The 20690-nt window shown below is 37.4% G+C and overlaps 1 protein-coding gene across 11 annotated transcripts in view; it reads left to right on the top strand.

Moving 5' to 3' along the window:
- The window catches only part of BRAF (B-Raf proto-oncogene, serine/threonine kinase), a 202101-nt gene that overhangs the window by 120827 nt on the left and 60584 nt on the right, over positions 1-20690 (top strand). For all 11 annotated transcript variants that reach the window (XR_013415652.1, XR_013415650.1, XR_013415649.1 and 8 more), the window contains 4 exons: positions 5455-5603; positions 6546-6665; positions 12884-13043; positions 20297-20333. Coding sequence is in view for 5 of the 11 variants with exons in the window: in XM_015135080.3 (XP_014990566.1) it covers positions 5455-5603; positions 6546-6665; positions 12884-13043; positions 20297-20333 (466 nt within the window). In the remaining 6 variants the exon portion in view is untranslated. The remainder of the gene's footprint in view (positions 1-5454; positions 5604-6545; positions 6666-12883; positions 13044-20296; positions 20334-20690) is intronic.

Here is a 20690-nt window from a genome sequence, read left to right as displayed (position 1 = left end):
TAAGTTCTTAAGAATACAAACACAGTTGAGCATACATTTCATAGTGATTACTACTCTGTTTCTTAATAATTCTTCTTAGCTAGCAATTGGATATGAGGAGATAAAAGAAGACCTAAGTTGCTAAGCATGAGAAAATAGCATTAAAATGATGCCTCAGGAAGGTCTTTGCCACAGAAGGATAGTGAAAGCAAACTGCAGATTGATTCCAGAGTATGGAAGTTGTCACCACCTAGTTGGATACTTGCCAGTAAATTTTTATTGAGAACTTTCCATTTGCCAATACCATATCTTACCTAGGGATATGACAAATGAATAAGATAGTGTCATTGCCTTAGAGTAGAGAGAAGATTTAATAAATTTTCATAAACATTCATAATTACTATGTTTGTATAAAGTTCTGTAGATGCACAGAGATTCCTAACCTGGCTTTTGAGGAGTCAGGTTTCTCAGAGACAGAAATATCTAAGCTTAGGCCTGATGGATGAGGAAATAAGTATCAAGTAAAGAGTACCCTAAACAGAGGGAACAGCAAGAAAGCATGTTACCTTTGAAAGTTTTGAAAGAAGTTCAGAATGGATGATACAAGGTTGAAGAGTGGGTTGTTAACAGTACTGTGGGTAGAATAAGAGTTGTGGGTAGAATAAGCAGAGTCCAGCTCATGAAAATCCTTGTAAGCCGTATTAAAGATTTGGACTTTTCTGTAAAATAATTAGAAATGTAATAGTTGTAAGCATGGGGAGAAATGTGATTAGATTTGTGTGTTAGAATGATTGCTTTGAGTGCCATATAGAGGCAAGAGTAAAAAGCTGTGTTCCGCTTAGAAAGGAAAAGTGTTCTTGGCTGTCTTAGGTTTTGCTTGGCTATTCAAGGAGTACTGCTTATGCCTCATGGTTTCATAGTCAGTTATAAAAGAATCCCTTCAAGATTTCTCTATATCCCAAGAGTCCTTGGGAACTGAGAAGGGAGGAAACAAGATTTAAAACATATATTATGTATCCAGCCCTTCTCCTTTTTCTACAGACACTCAGTGTCTTCCTTCACACAGCCCCACACCTTACAAATTAATGCATGCAAATTGCCAGGACTGTGCCTCTCACTAATTTGCCATACATATTTATGTATACTCAGATACTAGATTAAGTGTAAGTTATGACCCAAAAGAAAGATGTATCTTCCAGTGCTCATCTTTATTGACAAAGGTATACTTACAGATATAGGCTTATATTGCTTAAAATTTATGATCAAATGCATATCCACATGTTTTCTTTCCTTCAGATGTTTTGGTCACCTCCCTACTTGGTTTGGTAAATAATGGCCACATAAAAAATTTTAAAGATTTTAAAATTTCTTGTATATTCAAAGACAAATGGAAAAATAACACAACTAGAAATAGGCACTTACCTGTTTTATATCCCCTGGAAAGTGATACATAGGAAAAAAGGTGAAGAAAATAAGAGCCACTTTTAAAACTAAATGTCCTCAAAAAGCCAGAATGTATTATGTATCAGGATGAATTTTTTTTTTTTTTTTTTTTTTTTTTTTGGAGACAGAGTCTTGCTCTGTCGCCCAGGCTGGAGTGCAGTGGCGTGATCTCAGCTCACTGCAAGCTCCGCCTCCCAGATTCACGCCATTCTCCTGCCTCAGCCTCCCGAGTAGCTGGGACTACAGGTGCCTGCCACCACGCCAGGTTAATTTTTTGTATTTTTTTTAGTAGAGACGGGGTTTCCCCGTGTTGGCCAGGATGGTCTCTATCTCCTGACCTCGTGATCCGCCCACCTTAGCCTCCCAAAGTGCTGGGATTACAGGTGTGAGCCACTGCGCCAGGCCAGGATGTAATTTTCTTGAAATATTTTCAATAACTTTCTATTCTTAATGGAACAGAATGTGTAAATAAGTGTGTATTGAAAATGGAGTTCTGGCTGGGCACAGTAGCTCATGCCTCTAATCCTTTGAGAGGCTGAGGCAGGCAGATCGCTTGAGCCCAAGAGTTCAAGACCAGCCTGGGTAACATGGCAAAACCTCAACTCTACAAAAAAATACAAAAATTAGGTGGGCGTGGCAGTGTGTGCCAATAACCTTGGCTATGCAGCCTGAAGTGTGAGGATAACTTGAGCCTGGGAGGCAAACTTTGCAGTGAGTCATGATTGTGCTTCCATACTCCAGCCTGGGCAAAACAGCAAGACCCTATCAAAAATAAATAAAATAAAATGAAAAATAGAATTTTGATGTTGAAATCTATTTAATATATCATTAAAAAATTACATGTAGCAGAATAGATTAGAAAGTTCTAATTCATGTTGTATATAGTAAGGGTAAGTATTGTTGTATGAATACAGTTATATATGGGATCATAATGTAAAATATATTTCTCACTATTGCTTATGATTAAAACTCTGAAAAACTGGCCGGGCACAGTGGCTCATACCTGTAATCCCAGCACTTTGGGAGGCTAAGGTGGTCAGCTGACAAGGTCAGGGGTTCAAGACCAGCCTGGTCACCATGGTAAAATCCTGTCTCATTTGAAAATCTTGTGAGTTGTAACTGGTTTTATACAAAATATCGAATAGTGGAAGTTGTATAATTACAATCATGTAGTTAAAAGTATTAACCCCCCCCCAAATGAAAAAACTTGTCTCTGCTAAAAATACAAAAATTAGCCGGGTGTGGTGATGTGCGCCTGTAGTCCTAGCTACTTGGGAGGCTGAGGCAGGAGAATCACTTGAATCCAGGAGGTGGAGGTTGTAGTGAGTCGAGATCGTGCGACTGCACTCCAGCCTGGGTGACAGCGGGACTCTGTCTCAAAAAAAAAAAATCTTTGAAAAACTGAAATGAATTAAGAATATAGAGGCTGAGTGTGTTGGCTCATGTCTGTAACACTCTGGGAGGACAAGGCGGGTGAATCACTTGAGGTCAGGAGTTCGAGACCAGCCTGGCCAACATGGTGAAACTCCATCTCCACCAAAAAGTACAAAAGTTAGCCAGGCATGGTGGTGCATGCCTGTAGTCCCCAGCTACTTGGGAGGCTGAAGCAGGAGAATCACTTGAAACCAGGAGGCAGAGGTTGCAGTGGGCCGAGATCCTGCCACTGCACTCCAACCTGGGCGACAGCGAGACTCCATCTCAAGAATATAGAGCAAAGAATAAATAATGAAATAGAAGTCACCCATGTTCTCGCCACTCTGAAATAGCCACTGTTAACATTTTAATATTCTTATGTTTTCTTATTATTATATACACTAAATAAATATATTTTAAACAATTTCTGGCTTTAGTAGGATAGATTCTCCCTAGCGCAGTTCTGTTATGTGACTGATGTTCTACATCATTTGCCTTTGACATGGAATTCTTACATGTTGCCTTCTAAGTTTCACCTAGAGAAGTGTTCACAAATAAGTTTATGTGGCCCAAACATTCTAATCCTCTAAGAAATTGCTCATTTGTTAGAAAAAATAGATCTTATTGTCTTTTAGGTGATTTTTCTGTTCATTATTTTTTTTAGTAAGATTAGGAAGAGCTGTTTCGATTTTCATATGATTGCTTACTAGTTTTATCTTTTATAAATAATTGTTTTTACGTTTTTATCCAAAGTTAACCATTATGTTTTTGGACCGTAGATCGGGGGTTCTGATTCTGTCAGCTATTTTGTTTTTGTTTTAGCTATTATGTAGATTATAGTCTCTCCCTCCCACCCCCAATTCCACTCTAGAGGAAATCACTGTTAATTTTTAATGGTTTTTGTTTTAAGCTCTTTGGTGGTTATTTTCATCTAAATAAATACAGTTACACATTGCCTAACGACTGGGATATGTTCTGAGAAATGCATCAATGGTGATTTTGTTATGCACTTACACAAGCCTACATGGTATAGCCTAACTGTGCAACTAGGCAATATGGTAGAGCCTGTTGCTTCTAGGTTAATAACCCGTACAGAATGTTACTGTACTGAATGCTGTAGATAACCTTAACACAATGGCAAGTTTGTGTATCTAAATATAGAAAAGGTACAGTAAAAATACAGTATAAAAGATAAAAAATGGTGTATCTGTGTAGGATACCTACCATGAACAGAGCTTTTAGGACTGGAAATTGCTCTGGTGAGTGAGTGGTGAGTGAATGTGAAGGCGTAGGACATTACTATCTGTTACTGTAGACTTTATGGTAAACATTGTACGCTTAGGCTACACTACAGTTAAAAAAATTTTTCTTTTTAATAAGTTTATAAAGTAAAAAATCTATAGTAAACTAAGATTTAATTTTTTTAACTTTTTGACTCTTTTGAAATAACAATTTCAAAAAATTTAGAAAACATATAGCTATACAAAAATATTTTCCTTACATGCTTGTTCTATAAGCTTTCTTCTCTTTTTAAAATTTTTAATTTTTCTTTATTACTTTTTAAACTTTTCTGTTAAAAATGAAGACACAACCTGCACACGGTGGCTTATGTTCGTAATCCGAGCACTTTGGGAGGCCTAGGCAGACGTATCACCTGAGGTCAGGAGTTCGAGACCAGCCTGGCCAACTTGGTGCAACCCTTTCTCTACTTAAAAAAAAAAAGGGAAAATTAGCCAGGCGTGGTGGCACGTGCCTGTGGTCCCAGCTGCTCGGGAGGCTGAGGCAGAAGAATCACTTGAACCCAAGAGGTGGAGGTTGCAGTGAGCCAAGATTGTGCCACAGCACTCCAGCCTGGGCAACAGAGCCAGACTCTGTCACACACACAAAAAAGAAGTAGTCACAAACACACATTAGCCTAGATCTACACGGGGTCAGGATCTTCAAGGTGTCACTAGGCAATAGGAATTATTCACCTCCATTATAATCTTGTGGGACTACTGTGGTATAAAGTCCATGATTAACTGAAGTGTCATGTGGCACATATGCCATAATTTTAGCCATAATTTCTTGCTTTATTAACTTTAGATATCATATACTGATTACTGATCCTATAAGGAATTAGCTCATTTTTAGTTCTTCCTCTTCCTCCTCTCCCACAATGTTTTTATTAGTAGTAGTTTTTTGGTTCTTCTATTGGATGCCTTTGTAACTTTAATATACACCTTTCTTGTTCCATCAACACCAGTCAGCATTTCTTAACCTCCCTCTCTGTATGATAATTAAAGTATACCCTTCTTCTTTTCACCTCTGTTTCCTCCTCCTTTTCATCTCTACTTTTACTTTTATGTTGTCAAGCTTGAAATCAGTTGCCAGCCTTTTACTCATTTCTCATTTTTTAACTTCTGAGTTTTTAAGTTAGATACTGGGATGGGAAATAAATATGTGTAGTCCATCTACTATCTTGAACCCCCTGGTTTTCATTTTGTAATAGTACTTTAGTGTATGAATTTCATGATATAAATATATTACAATTTTATTTTAAACAAGAAAGTAGATATGTCAGTTTCTAGAAAGTTTTCTTGTGAGTTTTTGAAATCTGTATGATTTTTTACCTTGCAGGTACGAAAAACATTTTTCACCTTAGCATTTTGTGACTTTTGTCGAAAGCTGCTTTTCCAGGGTTTCCGCTGTCAAACATGTGGTTATAAATTTCACCAGCGTTGTAGTACAGAGGTTCCACTGATGTGTGTTAATTATGACCAACTTGAGTAAGTAATCCAAAAATGTCTCTTCTACCTACCATTTTACACTTAAATTTTTTTAACGTGAAGCTATGATGTTTAAAGTCTGTGAGAGTTTTTTCTTCCTTACAGTTGTTACAGAGAATTTTTTTTAAGTGTAGTTAGAGAATAATACGTAGAATGGCCAGTATTTCTCTCCAAAATTGTAATTCTGGTTCAGCTATACAGTTAATTTATATTTTATATTATTATTTAATTAATCATGACCCCTAACCCATAGAAACCATTTTTGGATAGTTTCTAGGAGGAGAGGGAGAGTTGTTTCAATTAAATTAAGCATTATGATTTTGTACCACAGATCAGGTGGTCTGATTCTGTTAGCTGTTTTGTAAATTACGTTTATATTCTTCCTCTCTCTCATTCATCCGCATTCAACTCCCTTCCCCCAATTTATTTGAGTAAGATGTAAAATTTTTGTATCCAGTACATATCCCTTTCTAAAATTTCTCTTTGCTGTATGCCAGTTTTTCTAATAGATTAGACTGAGTCTGTTATCTCTTTTTGTATCATTGTTGCTGCGGCTGTTAAAGTCTTATTTTTCTTGATCACCTGAGCAAATAAAACTTAACTCTGTACTTTAAGTAAATTTAATGTCACCTAATTTACAGTAGATACTTCTTCTTCTTTAACCATAAAGCATGATTCTTTAACCATAAAGCATGATTTTCATCTTGTAGTATGTAGAAATTTGCTGAATAGAATGATTAGCTTTTGGTTATAAGCATGCCTTTGAAAGCGCAGTATAATTTTTTTTTTTTAAAGCCTTTAGACAAAAATACAACTAATTGAATTTTAACAGTTGTTTCTGAGAATGGAATTTGATCTCAGGTTTTTTTGTTAACTACGTATTTTGGTCTATGAAGCTTCTGGGTTTTGCACAAGTTAGGTTTGTTTTGTTTTGCCTCACAGTTTGCTGTTTGTCTCCAAGTTCTTTGAACACCACCCAATACCACAGGAAGAGGCCTCCTTAGCAGAGACTGCCCTAACATCTGGATCATCCCCTTCCGCACCCACCTCAGACTCTCTTGGGTATGATTTGACTTCTGCTCTTTGGCGACATGCTACTTGAACCACTTCCTTTTGGATCTCCTGTTTAATTAGAAACCTTTCCAACATTTAAATGGTTAAATTAAGGATTTTTTTCCCCCAAATAACTTATCATACCACTCAGATATTTACATGCATTTGGTACAAATAAATGGGATTAAAGCTGACATAGACTACTTCAGAATCCGTCCTGAAAAAATCAATATTGGGTATGATTTGACTTCTGCTCTTCGGTGACATACTTCTTGAACTGCTTTCTTTTGGATCTCTTGGTTAATTAGAAACATTTCCAAAATTTAAATGGTTAAATTAAGGATTTTTTTCCCCAAATAATTTATTTTATCACGCCAGTCAGATATTTACATGCATTTGGTACAAATAAATGGGATTAAAGTTGACATAGACTATTTCAGAATCAGTCCTGCTAAAACCATGCAACAGATCATTTTGAGTCTACAACTTGAGTTCATCTTTTATTAGGTATAGAAGTATATGACTTCCACTTACGAAGAAGCATTGATATATGAGACTATGGCAAACAATGTAAAAAATAGTATATAATTATAATCTACAATTTATGATGGAGTATATTAAACTATGTGATGAGGACATAAATGTTTTCATGTTTACAGAAGGAAGAATGGTGAGAGGAAAATTTAATGAAGAAGGTGGGATTTGAACTAGACTTTAAACAATTACTACAGTCTGAATGGGCCTAGGGAATAGAAGCATGGTGAGAGGGGAATGGAGAAACAACAGATATAAAGGGAATGAGGATGTTAGGTTTAGGAGCTAGTGAAGAAAGGTTTATCTAACTTAAGAAGTACCATGTGTAAAACCAGATTATGGAGAGTCTTGGAATTGAGGCCAGAATTTAGACTTACAGGTCTTTAAGCAGATTACTAACTTGATGAAAATGGCTTTAAAGAAAAAATCAATTAGCAGTGAAATACAGATGGATTGACAGAAAATTTAGGGTGAGGAAGGCCAACCTAGGATATTGTTGGTAGTGAAGACAGAGAGGCAATGAAGACAAGTTCAGGTGCTAGAAGTGTGGAAAAGGGATAGATATTCATAAAGCATAAAAGAAAAAAATTAATAGTATTATTAATCAGTTGTGGAGGATAAAGCTGAGAAGTGACTTTAAAAACAATGCAAAGGCAGCTGGGTGCAGTGGTTCGTGCATGTAATCCCAGCACTTTGGGAGGCTGAGGTGGGCAGATCACGAGGTCAGGAGTTTGAGACCAGCCTGGCCAACATGGTGAAACCCTCTCTCTACTAAAGATACACACACAAAAAAACAAATTAGCTGGGCATGATGGCACACACCTGTAATCCCAGCCACTCAGGAGGCTGAGGCAGGAGAATCACTTGAACCTGGGAGGTGGAGGTTGCAGTGAGCCGAGATCACACCATTGCACTCCAGCCTGGGTGACAGGGCGAGAGTCCATCTCAAAAAAAGAAAAATAATGCAAAGGCATCGTATATTTAAGCTTCATAACAGGAAATAAAAAGGAAGACAATAAAAATGAGTTAAGTGGGTATCAGTTTACTTTGCAACATTTCTCGAACTCCTGGCCTCAGGTGATCTTCCTGCCTCAGCCTCCCAAAATGCTAGAATTACAGGTGTGAGACAGTGCACCTAACTAGCTTTGGAACATTTCTGACACAGGTCTATGTACTCTTTCACATTGAATTTGGGGCAGCGTTATTTAGGCTGCATCTGGAAGCAAATGCTTTTAAAAAAAAAAAAAAAAAAAGGCCGGGCGTGGTGGCTCACGCCTGTAATCCCAGCACTTTGGGAGGCCAAGGCAGGCAGATCACGAGGTCAGGAGATCAAGACCATCCTGGCTAACACGGTGAAACCCCCGTCTGTACTAAAAATACAAAAACAAAAACAGCCGGGCGTGGTGGCGGGCTCCTGTAGTCCCAACTGCTCCAGAGGCTGAGGCAGGAGAATGGTATGAATCCAGGAGGCGGAGCTTGCAGCAAGCCGAAATCGCGCCGCTGCATTCCAGCCTCAGCGATAGAGTGACACCCCGTCTCAAAAAAAAAAAAAAAGTCCCCATACAGCATTCTGTTCTAGAATATTCTTGAGATGTTACGATTAGAAATATTTATTGTTAGTTTTAACCCTTCTTCCTCCCACTCTTCACAATGTAATGTTATTTCTTTAGATTTCTACCTAGAGAAATCTTTTCAAAATCAGTTGACATTTTCAGTACAATTTTGTAGTTTTTACAAAACCAGCCTTTTTAGTGATCTCATAGGTTAGAAAATTTTGCAAAAGAATTTTGTGTTAAGCAGTGGGTATACTTACCTATTTGGAACACTGGAAAATGCAGCCATTGTGTTCTCTTGTCAGGTTGTAGCAGTTATCTACTCTAGTGGAGTCATTTTATTCTTGTTGGCTCTATCATTACTTGTGTGCAGCTGTGTGTTTTTTAGATGGTCAAATCAAAATGTTCTTATTGTTTGGTTGGTTTTTAATTAATCTTTTGGTTATAACATTTTCTCCTGACAGATTCTATAGACCATGATGCCTTTCTATTGCCAGGTCCCAGTTCTGTGAACAGTCACAAAACACCATAATGAAATTAGTTTGGCCTCTCTGAAGGTTTATAATGGTGATGATCCAGGACATTTGCCTTCCAGTGAAGGAATGCTATCTTAAAATTAAGAAACCATTTGCCTGTGCCATGAGTATTTTATTGGTAACTGAACTGAAATAGATTCTGATCTTGAGCAAATGATAAAGATGTTCAAACTTGTCTATAAGTCATTTTTCTGATGTTTTTATGACATAACTCTATATGGTTGTCTCTGTAAAGATAGAAGGCAATCTTGTTCAGTATCAAAACTCTTTTGCAGTTTGTTACTAGTCCTGATAACAATAATAATGGTCATGAAACAAGTGTAATAATGGATGTAATCAAGAAATACTGGAGAAGTGATACATTGCCCAGTTTTGAGTACAAAGTGAGAGATACCTCCTTTTCTACTTTTTAAAAATGCTGTAGAATGTATAAATTTATGAGAGATCAACATTTAAAATGTACATATCACCAAACCAAAGTTTTCAAAACTTTTTAATATTCTAGATTAAGAATGAGATCTAAACTAACTAGTAATTTGCTGAAGGGTATTCAAATTAAAATTCCTGTTATCCTTAATTTGGTACTGCTTTAATTTGGTACTGTCTTTAATTTGGTACTGCAAGATAGGTACAGGTATCATTGGGAGAAAGCCAGTTTGCTGACTGCCAAGATACATCATAGGGTATAAGTTACCTTGGTTAGTGGAAAGATTTCCCAGTATGGTAATGTAATTTTATTGATTCCCAGAAATGATGAGATTAGGAGTTATACTGGTTTATATTAACCGAAATCAGAAAAAAAATTGAATCTGGATACCAGGTAATATTTATCAGTGAAAAATATACCTGTTATGTAAATTAGACTTCTTGTATTGTGTGCACCAGCACTCACTCTTCTTTTGGAAGAGATTTATGGGAAATCAAATTATAATCAGAAGACTGTTTTCGTTAAGCATAGAATTAGAACATGGCTCAGATATTCAATGACATCAGAGTATGATCAAGTGTTCCCCTGTACTTGCCCTCAAAGCTAGAGAAGTTGACTTAGTGGACCAAGGCACAACTATTAGATACCAACTACCAAATTGAGTTTCTCTGATTTTGTATAATATGCAGATGTCTTCATTTTTTAATATATGCATTATTTAGATATGATAGTGAAGTCTCTTAGATTAAATCTAGTTTGTGTTTTTCTTCTGGACCAATGTCCTTTGCATAGTTATTTCTGATTTGTTATCTACTACATGTTTGTCATATTCCTAACTTGGTGAGTTTCAGAAGTGACTTACTGCCATCTCTGCCTATACCAGATGAATTATTACAATAGACTGTCATATACAATTCTAGTTAATTCATACTTTTCCCAATTTTAAGCCTTGGTTTTGTTTTTTTGGGTTTTTTTTTTTTTAAGATGGAGTCTCACTTTGTCACCCAGGCAAGTGCAGAGACGTGATCTTGGCTCACTGCATTCTCTGCCTCCCAGGTTCAAGTGATTCTTGTGCCTCAGCCTTCTGAGTAGCTGGGATTACAGGCCCTCAACACCACACCCAGCTAATTTTTATATTTTTGGTAGAGATGGGGTTTCACCATGTTGGCCAGGTTGGTCTTTAACTCCTTATCCACCTGCTTCAGCCTCCAAAAGTGCTGGGATTACAGGCATGAGCGACCGCACCCAGCCTGCCTTGAGACTTTAAATCAGCCTGTAAATAGTTGTCTTGACAGTCAGTGCCCTTTCTAAAACTTTATTGACTAATGTCATTTTTGCATTCCTTTTCCTGCTCCTAAAATTTTCTAGCTATGGACATATATTTGGCTGCCTAAAGCAAAAATAAAGACAGCTCTGTCACAAACCAAAAAATTCTCAATAATCAGAAAAAAGAAAAAGGACCTAGGTGGAACATGCTAGTTTTCCTAAAGGCTTTTTATTACCTATAATTCTCATTGGGCTGATACCAATTTTTTTTTAAGTACATAGTATTTTATTATTTGCATATCAATTCTAAGTGGATTCATTTCATTAATATAAACACATGAAGTCAAAACTTCTTTTCCTATCTTTAATAATGTGCTTCAAAGAAGTAAAATTGTGAACTGGTGTGGTTCAGATTCTGACATGTTTTATTCAGAGGCTGACTTTCACTGTTAGGCTTCCTTTGCTCTTCAAACCTTTATCCCCGGGCACGGTGGCTCAAGCCTGTAATCCCAGCACTTTGGGAGGCCGAGACGGGCGGATCACAAGGTCAGGAGATCAAGACTATCCTGGCTAATACGGTGAAAACCCGTCTCTACTAAAAAATACAAAAAAACTAGCTGGGCAAGGTGGCGGGCGCCTGTAGTCCCAGCTACTCGGGAGGCTGAGGCAGGAGAATGGCGTAAACCCGGGAGGCGGAGCTTGCAGTGAGCTGAGATCCGGCCACTGCACTCTAGCCTGGGTGACAGAGTGAGACTCTGTCTCAAAAAAAAAAAAAACCTTTATCCATTCCTTTCCTACTATATATTTTTTCCCATTCCTCATGTCTCATGAAAGTGTCTTTTTATTCCCTCAACATTGTCCTTGTAGCTGTGTCTTAGTAACCAATAAATAATGCTATATATAATAATAATTAATTTGCATAAAATAGGGTGGAATGATAACCAATATGTGAAGAGAGCTTATTGGCACTTAGCCATTCATTTGTCCTGATGGAGTTAGGTGAGATAGCTTACCTCGTCTATCAAGTGACACTCACTTCCCCACTCCTAGGATAACCTTTCTGAGGGGCTAGATCCTTCCAAGTGTTTACAATCTAGGCTCAAAACTTTAGTATTCTCTGTGAGTGCCAGGTTCATTTTAGGGTGAGATATCATAGATTATGTTATTTTGCTACCATACCAAAAAAGGTATGTAACATATTTTGGTGGTTTTCCAAATAGCATACAAGTGTAACATTTTGGTGGTTTTCCAAATAGCAGTTTTAAAAAATATTTGCTCTAATGGTTAATATATGATTCCCTTGTGTCTTTGTTACCAATAATGGGCATGATAAAAAATCCAGAATATGAGAGATATTGGCATTCTGAGGACCATCTTCTGAATTTGGAAAGGATTTTTCAATATTGTTCTGGATTTTCATTCAACTCCCATAAAGGAACAAGTACATCATTCAGGTCCTGAAATATGCATGTGTATTCTCAAAATATTTATAATTTCTTAATATGTAAAATTTTCATTTTAGTAAATTCAGATGTCAAGACAAAGTTAGAAAAAAATGGCAAATTATATTCAGTTATTCTCAGAGCATTTTTATATAACTTTAAAGGTTAAACTTCTTCAGTTGATGGCCACAGGTAATTTCTAGCCATTTGTAAATTTCCCTAGTGTTTTCTGGATAAGAATCAGTGTTCTTATCATTGATAGTTCCTGGAGGGCCTGCTTCAGCAAAGCAGCTTTGGCAGTATTGGATTTTTAAATTAATACTTTCAAAAGTCATTACTGCTAGGTTTTTAATGCTTTAATGTTTTTGAGAATATAAAAACAAGAAAATCCTTTTATCTTCCTTTTTAAATATTATTATCTTTATATAGTTACTCTGAATCTTATCTTCCAATGACTTCATTTTTCCAGGCCCCAAATTCTCACCAGTCCGTCTCCTTCAAAATCCATTCCAATTCCACAGCCCTTCCGACCAGCAGATGAAGATCATCGAAATCAATTTGGGCAACGAGACCGGTCCTCATCAGCTCCCAATGTGCACATAAACACAATAGAACCTGTCAATATTGATGTAAGTATCCAGCATTGCTAGAACTAAAAAAAATCAAGTATATATCTTTACCTTTCTGCTCTAATTACAACTTAGATCAGAAATAAGCGCGCTTTTTGTGAATCACAAATCAGAAAAGCCTCTGGTTTCTCTCTGGTGGCATTAAATACTTCACTGACACTAAGTTATACAGTCACTCTGATTTTTTTCCCTTATGATACCATCTCTTCAATGAAATGAAAATGGTTTTCTTCATCTTCAAATGAAAATGGTTTAAATATCAAAGGACTGATAGAAACCCTTGGCAGAATTGATTAAGTTCTTTAAAACTTTTATAAAAATGATTATGATTGTGCTATAAGAGGTGAATATGAAATTAAGAATTTCAGGCCAGGCATGGTGGCTCATTCCTGTAATCCCAAAACTTTGGGAGGCCAAGATGGGAGGAATGCTTGACCCAGAAGTTAGAGACCAGCCTGGGCAACATAGTGAGACCCCATCTCTACCAGAAAGAAAACAAATTAGCCATGCGTGGAGAGGTCTCAGCTGTAGTCTAAGCTACTCAGGAGGCTGAGGTGGGAGGATTGCTTGAGCCCGGGAGGTCAAGGCTGCAGTGAGCTATGATTGTACCCCTGCACTCCAGCCTGAGCAACAGAGTGGGACCCTGTCTCAAAATAAAATAATTTCAATTTGTGCTATCGTAAGCTTGGCATTATGACCAACAAAAAATTCTTTCTGTTTTTATTTTTAAATTAGCATATAATTGGAACTATAAATTTTATTAAATGTTAATATAAAAGAAAAACTATTATAAATTTTTATTTTGTTATTTTAGATAAATTTGCAAATCATACTTTCTTCCCACTTTTTACTAAGAAACTTTTCTCTATTTTTATTGGATTCATTTTAAGTGACTTTTTTCTAGTATTAGTTTTCCTTAATTAGTAAGGTTCACCTCTATCTAGCAAGACCTAAAAACAAAGGAAGAAAGGGGAAAAGGAGAATGTGATATAAGAAATCAAACCATATGTCTAGGTTAGGGTTGTTCTCAGTCTGTCCAAAATTGCAACCACCTTCTTTACTTTGAAAACTACCATCCTTTTAGACTATTCGCTTTTTCTCTGATTGTTACCACTGTTCCCTGGTCTGTTGGGCTTCATTTAGAGTGTCATCTTTATATCTTGCCTTTTCATCCTCTCTTATAAGCAGTCAAAAGGTATCACCTTTTAATGTGCATCACAAACTGGTTTTTACTTATTACTGCTGCCATTTCAGCCCGTATTTTTTCACTTGAATTGTATGCTACATTAATCTCCTAAATAGATTTTCTGCCATTGATTTTTCTCTATCCATTTCCATTCTTTCTGCAACTGTCAGAATAATTTTTTTACACCTCTAGCATCATCTGTTCTCTTGTTCCAAAACTTTTAGTGACTTACCATTGATTACAAGATAAAGTGCAAACTCTTTAGCATTTTTATCCATGCTCAATCACTTATGATTCCATTAAAAAGATTTACTAATAACTGTGGGCTATGCATTGTGTTAGGCAATTGGGAATTATTTTTGAATTAGCACATCGTCTTTGCCCTTAAGGAAGTCACAGGCTAATGGGTGAATCAAACATTTAAATAGATAATTACAAAACATATAATGGTAGTTTAGAGAAGGGGGTTATAAACTCCATCTGGTTGGATCTAGGAATATTGAGCAGAGAAGGAATAATATTTAAGCCAGATTATGATGAATAAGTAGGAGTACAGTGCATAGGGGGATTTGGAAAGTCATTTGTTAAGGAAATGAAAGGCATAGAAGTGCCTTTACATGGAATGTAATTACTACGTGATATTTAAGTTTAGGGTCCAGGAGAAGGCTTGGGGAATGGTGGAAGGTGAAACTAGGTAGGTAAAATCTACAGTGAAAAGCTTTGTATATTACTCTAAAATCTAAAGTAGTCCTAGGGAATCTGAAGAATTTTGAGTGTGAGAGGAAGTGATCAGCTCTATATTTTAGAAAAATCTTTGATGGTAGTGTGGAGGATAGATGAAATGGGAAACACATAGAGGCAGCACTGTCAATAATGTGGCTTTTGTAGTATTTCAGACAGAAATGATATTTAAACTCAAGTAATAGCATTGGTGATGTGAAAGAGTGTGTTGTGGTGAGGGAGACTATGAATTAGTGAATCAGTGTTGAGTCTTAGGAATCATGTTGAAGATGGCTACTATTTATGAATACTTATATATCAGGTACTATGCTAAGTGCTTTACATAGACTTTCTTATTTCATCCTCATAAAAACTCATAGGGTATGTACCATTATTATCTTTATTTTACAGTTAAGATTTACAGAGGTTAAGAAATATACCCAAGATTACACCGCTGATAAATTATTGAAGTGGGTTCAAACCTGGCCTTTCCCTCTTATACTTAACCACTATACAGTTTTGTAGTAGAGGAGAGGAGCGAAAAATATGAGAAGTAGTGGATAATGCCAGGTTTCTGGCTTATAGATACTTAGCTTATAGACCGAGTTTCTGGTAAATAGCACCGTTTGCTAAATACCAGAGAAAAACAAGGTTTGCAGAAGCAAAAATTTTAGCTTTTTGGAGGGATATATTGACTTTAAGATAGATGCCTGTGGGACTTTCAGATTTAGAAATCCAGTAGCAGTTGGATATAAGGACCTTGAGTAGACATACAGGTTTAGGAGTAATTAGCATATTTATGTCAGTTAAAGCCATGGATGTAAATTACTCAAAGAGCATATGTAAATTGAAAAGGGGAGAAAATGTAACCCTCATAAACATTAACATTGTAGGTGCAGGCAGAGACTCTCTGTCTCCTTTATGGGCTGTCTCTTCCTAAGTCTAGCTCCAGATAACTAAGAAAAAGTGTTGCAGAAGCCAAAGGAAGAAAAGGGATTTCAAGAACACTGAAGTAGTTGGTGTCAGTTGCCATTAAGATTCAAATAAGATAAAGACTGAAATGACTTATCAATTTTGGCAATTGAAATGTCATCTTTACTTCATTGAGTTGTTTTAGAGGGCCAGTAAGAGGAGAAGGCAGCAGGTGAGGAAGTAGGATTAAGTGTTAATTTTGAGAAGCTTGGCTGTGAAGGAATGACAAAAGAGGATAGCTTGATTCAGGGTTGAGGGACAATTTTTTGTTTGTTTTTCGGTTGTTTTTTTTGTTTGTTTTTTGTGTTTTGAGTGGAGTCTTGCTCTGTCACCCAGGCTGGAGTGCAGTCGTGTGATCTCTGCTCACTGCAGCTTCCACCTCCCAGGTTCAAGCAATTCTCCTGCCTTATCCTCTCAAGTAGCTGCGATGCCCAGCTAATTTTTGTATTTTTAGTAGGGTTTCGCCATGCTGACCAGACTGGTCCTGAACTCCTGACCTCAAGTGATCCGCCCACCTCAGTCTCCCAAAGTGTTGGGATTACAGGTGTGAGCGACTGCGCCCAGCCAGGAGACAATTGTTTTTAATGTAAGAGACATTAGTATATTTGTAACTGGAGAAGAAGAAGCCAGTGAAGAGAAATTGAAGATAACAAGAGAGGGAATAATTGATGTAATAAAATTCCTTGAACTTGGAAATTATGTCTCTCAGAGACTATGAAGAATTAAAGATGGACCTAGCCAGCTCTGTAATTCTTTACAGACTGTGTGATGTTGGGCAAATTATTTAATCCTGGAGCCAGTAGTGTTTACCTTCTATAGGGGTTTGAATTGCTTATTATGCCTGGTACATAATAATTCAGAAATTATAGCTAATATTAATATGCAAATAGTTATAGATATTAGAGCAGAAAAGTTGTTTGATGGCTTTTGTTTTCTCTATTATGATGAAGGGAAGGGATGTAAGTAAGAGAAGTAACTACAAAAGAGTGGGAAAAAAGTTGAAATATCCAGTTTTCAAATGCTAGAAGAACCTTTGAAACCTAGAATGAGTAGAAAAGATTGTCAAGGAGCTTTAAGAACACATTCGGAATTAAAGAATCTAAGTTTATGTTGTTACTAGCAGTAACTTGTAAGAGCGGAGAAAGCAAAATTTGGTTAATCCATAGTTGTGGGGAGTTTCAGAGCTGATGCAACAAAAGAAGAAAAGGATATGGCCTTTGTCTTGTTTCTTCCATCTAAAAGACTCTTTGCTCTTCTACATGCCTCTCTCTCTCTGAAACCCTAACTCAGAGTAAATTCCTTGACTGCTTTACCAGTGACCAAGTCCTATAGTTATCATACATAGCACTAAAAATCTTATTGGCCGCGTGCAGTGGCTCACACCTGTAATCCCAGTACTTTTGGGAGGCTGAGGCAGGCGGATCGCCTGAGATCAGGAGTTCAAGACCAGCCTGGCCAACATGATGAAACCCCATCTCTACCAAAAATAAAAAATTAGCCGGGCATAGTGGCAGGCACCTGTAATCCTAGCTACTTGGGAGGCTGAGGCAGGAGAATCACTTGAACCCAGGAGGTGGAGGTTGCAGTGAGCTAAGATCGTGCCATTGCACTCCAGCCTGGGTGACAAGAGCGAGACTTCATCTCAAAAAAAAAATCTTACCACGCGTATCACTTAGTTGGCAATCAACTAAGCAACAAACTTTGGCATCTCTTTTATTATATTCTTACGCAATTATTATTAAATTATTTGATTTTCACTTACTTCCATCTTACTTCCAATGTGTGCGTCTTACTTCTAATGAGATTGTAAGCTCTCAAGAATGGAAAGTTAATGACATCACTAGGATTTTTATATTTTTTGGTAGCCACATAACTCCTATCACCTTGTTTTCAGGTATGTATTTGATTATTCTGTAGAAAATGTTGAAGGCTTTTTATGATACATTAAACATAATAGAAATACATCTTTAAAGAATTTGTTTTAGCCTCTAAACAAAAAGTTGTCTATTTGCAGAGACTATTTAGAGATATTTGGGGCCATTCAATCCCTCATATTTAAGTTAAACTAAATAAACAGACTAATGGAAGTTCTACCTATCAAGGCCCAAATTGCATTACCCATAGCGACTGTCCCCACTACCAATGTTGTTATAAAGAGCTATACATATATATAAGTTTTTGTTTTTTGTTTTATCTGTGACAGAGTCTCACTCTGTCACCCGGGCTGGAGTGCAGTGGCATAATCTCAGCTCACTGCAACCTTCGCCTCCCAGATTCAAGCAATTCTCCTGCTTCCGCCTCCTGAGTATCTACGATTACAGGCGTGTGCCACCATACCCGGCTAATTTTTGTATTTTTAGTAGAGATGGTGTTTCACCATGTTGTCCAGGCTGGTTTCGAACTCCTAACCTCGTGATCCACCTGCCTTGATCTCCACTGCGCCCGGCACATAAAGAGCTATATTTTAATAATAAAGACAAATTTTAGCCGCCAAGTGCGGTGACTCATGCCTGTAATCCCAGCACTTTGGGACACTGAGGTGGACGGATCACCTGAGGTCGGGAGTTCAAGACCAGCCTGGCCAACATGGTGAACCCGTCTCTACTAAAAATACAAAAATTAGCCGGGCATGGTGGCGCATGCCTGTAGTCCCAGGTACTCAGGAGGCTGAGGCAGGAGGATCACTTGAACCCAGGAGGCAGAGGTTGCAATGAGCCAAGATCACACCACTGCACTTCATCCTGGGCGAGAGAGCAACTCAGTCTCAAAAAAAAGGACAAATTTTAGCAAAACCTTTCTTTTTTTTTTTTTTTTGAGACAGAGTCTCGCTCTGTCACCCAGGCTGGACTGCAGTGGCGCGATCTCAGCTCACTGCAACCTCCGCCTCCCGGGCTCACACCATTCTCCTGCCTCAGCCTCCCGAGCAGCTGGGACTAGAGGCACCCACCACCACGCCCGGCTAGTTTTTTTGTATTTTTAGCAGAGACGGAGTTTCACCATGTTTGCCACGATGGTCTTAATCTCCTGACCTCGTGATCCACCCGTCTCGGCCTCCCAAAGAGCAAAACCTTTCTATGAGCCATTTTGTTTCTTCCCTCTTCTATTGTGCCCTTATCCATCCATATTTTTATGATTGTAATCTGTGTACTTTTAATTTTGTTTTTTTTTTTTTTTTTTTTTGAGACAGAGTCTCGCTTAGTCGCCCAGGCTGGAGTGCAGTGGCGTGATCTCGGCTCACTGCAAGCTCCGCCTCCCGGGTTCACGCCATTCTCCTGCCTCAGCCTCCCGAGTAGCTGGGACTACAGGCGCCCGCCGCCTCGCCCGGCTAATTTTTTGCATTTTTAGTAGAAGCGCGGTTTCACCGTGTTAGCCAGGATGGTCTCGATCTCCTGACCTCGTGATCCGCCCGCCTCGGCCTCCCAAAGTGCTGGGATTACAGGCGTGAGCCACCACGCCCGGCTTAATTTTGTATTTTTAAATTACACTGTAAACATGTTTCGTGATTCAAGCTTCATAATTATTTTGGTAGCTGCATAATACTTCATTAAATTGATACACCAAAATTTTCTTAACCAAAGTGTGTCAAAATGCCTATAATAGAGAAATAATTATTTCTAACTTTTTAATATGATAGATGATGTTGCACTAAACATCTTTGTGCATATCACTTTTTCTTCTGAATTATTTCCTTAAGAAAAGTTTCCAGAAGTGGAATTACAAGATCAAAGACTATGAACATTTTTATCGCTCTTAATATGCGCCAGTATAATTTTTTTTAAGGATTGATGAAGCCATTTTTTAAAAAATTTATTTATTTCCAAAGTTCAGGGGTACATGTGCAGGATGTGCCGGTTTGTTACATAGCTCAACATGTGCCACAGCGGTTTGCGCACAGATTATTCCATTACCTAGGTATGAAGCACAGCATCCGTTAGTTATTCTTTCTGATGCTCTCCCTCTTTTTACCACCCACCCTCCGACAGGCCCCAGTGTGTGTTGTTTCCCCCATGTGTCCACTTGTTCTCATGATTCAGCTCCCACTTACAAGTGAGAAAACGCAGTATTTGGTTTTCTGCTCCTGCATTGGATTGTTGAGGATAATGGAAGCCATTGGTTTTGAATGGCCTGAAATGGATTTCAGCATTTGATTAGGACTAATAATTCTTTCTTTATAGGCTTACATTGACAAGTACTTCAAAATTTAGATTTTATTACGTTCGTTAGATAATTCCAGATTGTTTTGTGTAATAGTTATAAGATATATTGTTTTAATTAATAAAATAATTCTTTTAATGTTAGTGGAAAGATCAGTGTTATCACTACTTTCTGATTATATGCTTGCTTGGAATAAATATACATTACTGTTTATTTGTAGGACTTGATTAGAGACCAAGGATTTCGTGGTGATGGAGGTAAGTAGTGATTTCAGTTTTTTTGAAAAACTCGAGGAAACTGCAGTTGCTTTGCTGCTTATCTCCTTTATACTTGCCTCTTACATGAAACAGACGCAGAGAAAAATGTGTAGAGAAACCCAAAATTTTTTTGTTTTTCTATAGTATTTGTCATTTATCTCTAATAAAATGTTAACTAATTTATAACATGAGTAGAAAAGATGACTGGACATAAAAGGAAGTCTTAAAATGTACTATCTACATTTTTAAAATATCTTCTGAGATCAGACAAGATCAGACACGTTCAGGATGGTATGGCCGTAGACTACAGTTTTAAAATATCTTACCAAGGAAAGATCCTTAATTATTATACCCACT

This window comes from Macaca mulatta, chromosome 3 (assembly GCF_049350105.2).
Source record: "Macaca mulatta isolate MMU2019108-1 chromosome 3, T2T-MMU8v2.0, whole genome shotgun sequence".
NCBI lineage: Eukaryota > Metazoa > Chordata > Mammalia > Primates > Cercopithecidae > Macaca > Macaca mulatta.
The sequence above is the reverse complement of the archived record's forward strand: the minus strand, read 5'-3'. Positions and strand labels throughout refer to the sequence as shown.